Below are 9,048 nucleotides of genomic sequence, written 5' to 3'. Positions count from 1 at the left end.
CAGTACATTGATTGTTGTAAGTCCTTGTCACAGAGGACGGTACCCATTTTTTGATGCCCATTATATTATTTTTGTTCGTTAAAATCCACCTGCTCATGTGTGTATAAAACAGACATATGTTGCTTTAATTTTCACATATTTCAGTTAATATTTCTTTAGGATTAACATTCTTGACAAGTTTTACAGCAGCTTTAATAAAGCGTTTAACTTCACTCTAGATTACTGATTCTTTACCATTCATTTTTAATGCACTTTCTCGAATAACCCTTGTTTTCCAGCTTCCCACAATGAAATAGTGCGATGAAAAGGGGTCACATAAACTGTTACCAATTCATTAAAGATTCAAAAACGAGAGAAAGTCAAGCTTAATGTCATATGATTTGTATGTTGTGTGTTATCGAGCTCATGACATTATTTATTGAACAGCCCTCGTACGAATGCTGAACTAATTGAAACAAGGCGCAAAGAGCAGTAACTCGTTGATGCCACTTAGTTATGTTTGAAATGATGAAGGATGATCCGATGTAAAAATAAACAAATGATTTTTTTTTAATTTGAATTTTACATTTACTTGAATTTTTCAGAGCAGTGGAATTCTTGTAAAGAAATATACTGAGTATCACATTTCCTGATTCATACTCATAAATGTATATACTCTAAAGAGTTGTTTGTCCTTTATCCTTAAAATAGCAAGATGATACAGTGTATACTTTTCTGTACATAAATACAATGTTATCAAACTAATTTTGAATTCATACCATCTTCTTCCATGAAATAATTTCCAATATTTGCCTTTTCCGTAAAATTCAGGTAATCCCTATTGGTTTCAATGCAGAAATTGATAAGCCACAAAGATGTTTTAAAAGAGCATTTTTATTTTTAAAACATCTATAACTTTTGACATAAATTAACATTTTATTTCATATAGTAATGCAGAAGCAACCTTGGTTTCAATCACCTTTAACTGGCCTCTATTACAATTGTTTAAAATAAATTTTGGGTCTGTACACTTGATAGCTAAATTTCCTGTTAACAGTTACAAAGTTTACCTGCTTCATTTATCAAGAAAGGATTATAACAAAGATGTATTTCGATTTTGTTTACACGTGTAGCCCTCAAAAATCAATATGTCTCTCGTTTACTGTTACACGTATCAGAAAACTACTTCCCATTTCTGTCGAAGACTCGGGTATACTAGTATATAAAAATAGATGTATGTATACTACGCAATTGTAATACCTCATGTGATATATAATGTTTTCCTTCTTCGACGTTACTTGCCAGCTTCAAAGGTAAGACAATTTGTAAACAATGAACATAATTACTAATCAATGAGATTATTTGAACATTCACATAACAGATGTGGCCCATCAACAGGGGATGCTTACTTTTCCTAGGCACCTGATCCCACCTCTGGAATTTCCGGGGGACCGTCTTTTATGCTCTGTTCACAGATTTGTATTGTTGGGGAGGGGGAGGGGGGGTTAAGACCACCTATCTAACTTCTTTAAACGAAGACGCACTGTCCTGATTGAAAGTCATATGAGATTGTACAATGTTTTGACAATACATATATATTCGTAAAGGCGTATCAGCCCCGACATCTTCTGACCTTCATAATAATAATGACCGCAAGATTTACGGCGTAAGTCAATGTCATGCCTTTAGGTCAAAGGCATGCAATACCGGTATTAAGCAGTCAATGGTTTAACATATTACTGTCTAGAGATCTTGACGTTGCAGACAATACTAAGAAACACAACAAAGTACATTGGTTTTTGATTTTGTTGAAGGTGTAACCATGGTTACTTAAAACAGAAATTGCTGTGAAATTCCTTTAAACGCTCCTCCTACAGTTTTGGTCTGATTTCAATATAACTTGACACACAAGTAGAGTACACTAAGATACACAACAAAGTTCATTGGTTTTGATTTTTTTTTCAATGTTGTTTCAAGGTTACCAAGTAAAATTGATGCAAAGCATCAAATCGGCCGCAAACAAAATTTAGCACTAAAAAAAACCCTTTCACATGCAAGGAAAGCACGTCAAGATATTCAAAGGTGAAAAAGTTGAATCATTTTTATTTTAGACTGTTTTCAAAGCAAACAAATAATTCAAAGAATTGAATAAATTGACATTTTTATCGCATTTGCTCATAAATAGATTCATCGATATAAAAAAAAAGTCCGTTGATGAATGACAAGAATTTATTGTCATCAAAACGAAGATGTAGGCCTGTCGAAATGAACCACGTGCTGTCTGCTGATACCCTGGATCTTGGTCTCATGACATGTTTCTGCATGCAGAGAGGCTTTATGCTGCAATCCGCGGTGCAAAATGTAAAAAATATCTTTGTGTCGTTTGCAGATGTAGAGCAAATGTAGAACAATTTTTACTGGTACATGTAGTTGAAAAACTTTTAATTTTTTTTATTCGCCATGCACATTTACCACATCATTACTATCCGGAAAATCATGACGGTTCACTTTCATATTTTACACACTCACAATTGGGGAGTATTTAATGTAAACTCTTTTTATATAACCATAATTTATCAATTATCTGATGAGAAATGATAATTAAATTGAATTGTAATAAAAATTTATATCATTGTCTGTTTTAGTCTAAAATCTACGGAAGCGTATTAGGGCCGCAGGAGTATCTTTTATTAATTTGCTTTAAAAAATTATCAATTTATTATAACATATTAATAATTTGTTATAACTTAGTAATTTGTTAAAACAAATTAATAATTTGTTATAATAAATTCGTATTCTTTTAAAAACAAATTAGTAATTTGTTATAACAAATTATTAGTTTTAGTGGGGGGGGGGGGCGCATCAGTGTTTCACAAACATCCTTTTTTCAATAAAATAAATGGATGGTCTTTTATGAGAGATATGGTTATAGAATACATTGTAATTAGTTTTTAAATTGAACATTCAAAAATGTTTGTAAAAATTGCAATTTTAACTAAATAAATGTAATTGCTTTAAGGAATTTATAAATATATTTCATAGGTCGAGAATGACGTATGAATTACAACAAAAGCATGTTGAAATTCTAAAACTAAAGGAAGAACTACGAGAAACAAATGCTAGGATACAGAATGCTGTAGATAAACAAGAATTTAGATTATGTAAATCCTGTGCAGAAAAATATACAAAGGAATCAGAAAGACTAATTAAAGAACTGAAGAAAACTGAGAAATTCTGCAATGAACACGGGCTTACAGAGGAGTACGCATGCGCACATATTCATGGTAGTTTCAACTTATCCTTCCTTTGAACAATAAATCATCTGGTGTTATTTTGGGGGAAAAGAAGGAAACATGGTTTCCAAATTTATTATTTTTAATCTGTTTTCTTTATTTCCTATATCTTGCAAAAATTGAAATTCATTAAAAACTTTTCGTTTTAGAAGATGGTTCCAACATACTTAGGGATACCGGCAGCAGAGGGCGTAAGGATTTAAGTTTTCGTGTAAATTAATTTCCTGTGAAAATAAAATTACAAAATTAAATGTAAAAAATATAATATATATATATATATATATATATATATATATATATATATATATATATATATATATATATATATATATATATATATATATGTAATTATACGAATTTCATAGGGAAAAACAGCGAACCATTTGTCTGCCAAGTATCGGATAGTGCGTATGTCAGCATGAATTCACAGGAAATGAGTAAAGGTTTGTTAATTGTCATCTTTACACTGAGTCATTTCCTTTTCAATGAAGAATAACGATTAAAAAATTATACAGACCTGTAATAAGTTGACTCTTCCAGCAGGGTCTACATTATCTATTCATTTGTTTTAGAGCATGCTGGCATTCAGGAAAGTGAAGAGACAACTCATTAGAACATTTTACTGTGGACGTCAGGGGAATGATGGTCGAGGATTTGGAGAACTAAAGTTTAAATGACTTTCTTTGCTTCAAAAACTTTACAAATACTAAACAACGAGGACTTAACCCGGATATTGTCCTAATTTAGCTGCTGTATATTTTTTCATGTACAAAGGTCATTGTAACACATGTAGTGTAAATAATATCGTGCATTTCGTTTTAGCTTTTATCTTAATTCCAAGTTGCATCGTCGCAAACCACGGCCAAAATGTACTAAACATGTGAACGGGTGCTGCATCTAAGTGTATAATCGCATTAATATACAAAATTCTTTATTTCATGTGTAAAGAGGTATAAAACAGTTTACTCAAAACATATTTGATTAAAACACAATCATTGCATTGTTTCTACATCTTGTAGATGAAAAGTGCATTTATTGGCAATGTTTACCTTAAGGCCTTAATGTTTGCTCTTTCCCATCGTTGGGGTCGTAACTTGAACAATGTTGAAAATGCATTACATTGACGAAGGTTGCATTATATTAATATTGAAAATATAAGACGTGCGCTAGCTCTTATAGCAACAATTTGTGTATAAGTGTATTCACACAAATTAATGAAATCTTAAATGAGCACTCAAACACGCAGGACCTCGGATGGACACCTTCACATCTGTTAGAAGAGGTAACTCAACCAAAGATTTCAGAAATTTTAACGTCCCTCTCGAGAATTTTTCACTCATATGGAGACAACACTACTTTCCAGTGGAGGGCTTTAAATTTTGACCTATGCTCGGCACTCGGGGGCGTTGGGCAGTAAGTGTGAAACATATGGAGATAAGGAACTGTTCAACAGTATTCAAGCTCAAAAGTCCATAAAACAATGCAAAATAGGAGCAGAGCAAACTCGGACCTCCAAAACATCAGAGGTAGGATCAGGTGCCATGGGGGGAGTGAGCATCCCCTGCTGACCGGTCACACCCGCTGTGTGCTCCTTGTCATGATCGGGAAATAACGGAAAAATCCGTCGTCAATTCAGTGTATAAATAATGGACTTGCAATTAGTTTGAAAATTCGTCAGTCAGCATTTGACACAATGAAAAACTGTATTTTCTGAATATATCATTGTATCGACCATAGAACTTACGAAATGATATGTCTTTAAACGAGACTGCTGAAATTCTTGTTTCATCAACTTGTTTGTCAATAATTTACCTCGTTAAGGAATCATTTTCGGCAGCTACTGCGACACGATCTCATCCGAAGGAATTTTCTCTACGTATATCCCCCCCCACCCCGCTACGTAACTTCGTGTTCTAACCAGTTCGCCGCGCGGTAGTACTCGACGATCGTTCAATCATACCGAATAACAACTAAAAATTATTTTAAGTGAATACTTAACAATTCTCAGTTGATTGTTCTAAGGAAATTATTGGCGTGTCTATTTGGGGTCGGCAAAATGCCGCCAAAATCTAAGTTTGGGCGTTCAGGTGTATTTGAAAAGTTGTTCGGGTGGAATAAAAGTAAATGCACGATATGTGAAGCTGATCTTAAGTCTTGCATTTTGCGGAGGAACAATATACATAAATATATTGTATCACATTATATGCCTAAACCTTTTCACAATTGAAACTTTTACGGGAAATTCTCCGCAAAAATTCTTTTGGAAAAATGAAGAGTGCAGAGCGGAAAAAAAACGGTTGTCATCACAAACATGACGTACACTGTAAAAGGAATCTCTACCGCTTAGTGCTGAAAATGCAGCGTGCTGTAAATGCAGCAATGACTAGGATACGGTTCCCGGCTTGGTTTAGTCTGTTTTGTGTGGCAAAACTTATTGCAATCAGACATAAAACTGTAGGAGGAGTAGCTTTTTAAAAGAATTTTACAGAAATTTTGATTTTAATATCCATGGCAACATTATTCATCAAAATCAAATTGCGACAAAGACATTCTATGTATCTCAGTGTAGTTTTCTTGCGAACCAAGATATAATAAAAATGGATTAAAACTGTACGAGGTTACCCTTTGAAAATATTTCGCAGAAATTCCCATATTTATGCATATGCAATACGCATGCAATATCGTTCACTGAAATTAAAAAAAAAAACAGTTAGATGGAATGTAATGACACCAAAGATGCTGAGATCCTGTATTAATTCTAGTGAATAAAATAAAACTACTCATCTGATAAAGGCGACTGATAAAGTCGCAAACTTTGTTATCATATGCATTTTTTTTCCAATTTCAAGGTAATTTAAGTGGAAAGTGTTTTGCAAACATTTTGAACCGGGTTTTACTTAAACAATAAAATGCTTTCTTTGTTTGTTATTACTGGAATGAACGGAAGCAGCTGTTGCAGAAAAAATACATAACCCGCGTAAGCGGGTTAATAATATGTAAATTTTTTCTGCAATAGCTGCGACCGTTCATTCCAGTAATAACAAACAAAGAAAGACATTTTATTGTTTATATTTATATCTGTTTAAATCATCATTTTAAGTAGGATTAAAAATATTAATTATTGTGTTAATGATGCGAACGTCTTTGCACGTTTCATTGATGGAACGGCCACTGATCAAGAAATCTGTACAGGTGATATGCCTAATGTAGTTCATGCAGTGATGAACGCAATGGGTTTTCTTAAGAAATAAAGAAGAAAATATTCAGTGGATGTAAATATATTATGATATCACATTTATATGAAATTTAAATGAGAATGTTCCATTGCATTTGAAACGTTGACTTATTTTAAATGAAAAGAAAAAAATGTTGCAATATACACATGTACAGCTGTTAGTTGCTAATAATAATTTAATGTATTTAAATGCGTTAACAATTTAGTAATCCCGGATACTGGGGTAAATAGGAATCCAACAAAAATAATTTTAAATTAAAAAAAAAAAGGTTGGTTGAAAAGGAATACATCCCAAATGTTTATTTTGGAAATTTTAATATAGGCCTGGTGCAATTTTAACGATTTGTCACTATTTATAGAGATGAAGAAAAGTTAAATAATTTTGACGAAAGGCCAGTCTGACGTCTAATGTTCAGCGAAATAATTGGAAACTGGAGTTAACTCTCTCATTTTTTTTTTCAAAAGAAGTAGCTTTACCATAAGACCTATATCATGTATAGCAAAAATTTACTAGATGGAGACGAAAGAGTTTCACAAAGGGAGACAATTCTTCTTGCCACGTTAGATAGCTCTGGGCGCATGACTGTCACAAAGCAACTTCCGGATCAGAAAATGGACTCGTCAAACAGCTAGGGACAACGGAAAAGTTCTGTTTAGGAGATTTGTCTTGTAAAAAATTGAGATCCTTGTGTACATATGTTATTTTTAGAATCTATTGAGAGAAAGTAAAGCACACGAAAGATAGTTTGCTTTGTAAAATGGTGAAATCAAAAGATATTTTATAATAGTGCGGAATATGGCGGATCAACATTCTCATTTTAACAGCAGTCCAAATGGACCACATGATTTTAATTCTTACCCACAACCAACACGCACTGGTCCCCCTGGTAAGTACATATTGAATACACACCTACAAAGAAATTTATTTGTTATTCCTGGACGAGTAAGATGTTAACCGGCGTATGTTGACATTATTTAGAATGACGTTTGGAAGAACACGTTGCAGATGTTGTGTCAGATTTTAAAGTATAGAAGTGCTGGGCTATTTTCATTCAGATATATTTTATTCTTTCAGAGACTCCAATATCATCAGTTTGGGAATTTAGTTACTTTATTTGTAGTGACCCACCTTTTCAGTTTCATTTATATGCAGTTCTACATTATAAAAACATGTTTTGTGTTCAATATTCTGACTCTGAGGTAAAAAAAATATTTTTTTTTTAAGGTGGAATGCAGAACAAAAACTTTACAGGACAGATGATGAATAGGCCTCCCATGAGTTCCTCAGGCAATGTGTTACCTACTGCACCGCCTGTGGGATACAATGCTTCATTGAATGGACACGGCACCCCTCCTCTCAGTAAACCACCCATGCAGAGAATGCAACCCCCAGTGGGGTTACCTTCAAATAGATTTCAACCTCCAGTGATGAATGTGTCTGCTCCATCCCAGGGATTTATTAATGGCCCACTAAATAGACCTTCAAATCCAAATTCAATTCAGAAGCAGGCTCCAAATATGCCTCACCCTACTATTTCATCATCTGGAAGTTTTCCCACAGGGGTTTCTTCAGCTCCTGTTCCTGGGATGCCTTATTCAAGTTCTGCTTCTGCAGTGGACAGTTTCAATTCTGTCCAGATTTCATCTCATTCAAATAGTCCTGTTCCCCTAAATTTTTCTGCTCAACCACCAGGAGGTTTACCAGAACAGAGAACAGACACACCACCAACAGGTTCAGATATTTGTTGATTTTGTTGTTGATGCAACTGTAGTTTTGTTACTATAATTATGTAATGCATGCACAAAAAAAGCATTGGCTTTAAATATTTCTTTTTATAAGTCATTAATTTAAAGCTTTTTGCATGTTTCATTTTGCCAGCATTTCATTGTGTTTTGAAAAATCACATCAGCTTATAAGTCCACAATAATAACATTTTTAACTTTCCCTTTTTTGTATGAAAAATGATTGTGACTTTTCTAGAGGGAGGATTGCCTGTACCTTTTCATGGACAAGGCCAATATTCTCACCAAGTGGGCATGTCACTAACTCCTGGATTAACCCCTAACAATTCAGGTATATCGGCTTAGTTAACAGTTAGGTGTTTGTAAACTGCATTCATGTGCCTCTTTTTGTTAAAGTGTATTTTGTTTTGTGTATTATCCCCATGCTATTCTCTGCAGCTGTTTGTGATGTATATAGTGTTTCATAAGCATTTTTAACACTGCATTTTACCCGATCATATTATGTTGTGAAAAAAATCTTTTACTGCACGTTGATGTAAAAGATTTTACAATTTTGTTTATAATAATATTTTTTAAGCTTTATGTTGTCTTTATGTTTTTAATGATTTAAATTTAAATTAGATGAATTATAAGCATTTACAGAATTTTGCATACATATAGAATATACTGTGAGGCTTTCAGTGTATAAATAGCAAAGAAATTTTGATTTTCCTCTTCAGTTCTTAGATTAATCATTTTACCACAAGTTGATGAGATAAATAATCTGACTTTGCATGATACTTGGTTAATATTGATTGA

General features: G+C 33.2%; 2 protein-coding genes across 5 annotated transcripts in view; both read left to right on the top strand.

Annotated features, from left to right (window-relative positions):
* Positions 1–3,028: 3,028 nt before the first annotated feature.
* LOC134245164 (uncharacterized) lies at positions 3,029–4,141 on the top strand. The gene is made up of 4 exons (XM_062727422.1): positions 3,029–3,263; positions 3,422–3,463; positions 3,638–3,715; positions 3,845–4,141. The coding sequence occupies exons 1-4, from the start codon at positions 3,029–3,031 to the stop codon at positions 3,883–3,885; spliced, it is 396 nt and encodes a 131-aa protein (XP_062583406.1). The 3' UTR covers positions 3,886–4,141.
* A 2,948-nt stretch (positions 4,142–7,089) lies between these two features.
* The window catches only part of LOC134245192 (protein transport protein Sec24A-like), a 13,367-nt gene continuing 11,408 nt past the window's right edge, over positions 7,090–9,048 (top strand). For 2 of the 4 annotated variants that reach the window (XM_062727466.1, XM_062727465.1), the window contains exons 1-2: positions 7,091–7,394; positions 7,733–8,239. In XM_062727466.1, the coding sequence (XP_062583450.1) occupies positions 7,304–7,394; positions 7,733–8,239 (598 nt within the window). In that variant the 5' untranslated portion in view covers positions 7,091–7,303. Of the gene's footprint in view, positions 7,395–7,732; positions 8,240–8,488; positions 8,582–9,048 lie in introns of all 4 variants that reach the window. The other 2 variants (XM_062727464.1, XM_062727463.1) reach the window with 2 other exon arrangements.

Source organism: Saccostrea cucullata, unplaced genomic scaffold (genome assembly GCF_032062105.1).
Source record: "Saccostrea cucullata isolate Sc308-1 unplaced genomic scaffold, CSIRO_AGI_Scuc_v1 ctg180, whole genome shotgun sequence".
In the NCBI taxonomy this organism is placed as follows: Eukaryota; Metazoa; Mollusca; class Bivalvia; order Ostreida; family Ostreidae; genus Saccostrea; species Saccostrea cuccullata.
Note: the sequence above shows the minus strand (reverse complement) of the source record. Positions and strands in the feature narration are given on the sequence as shown.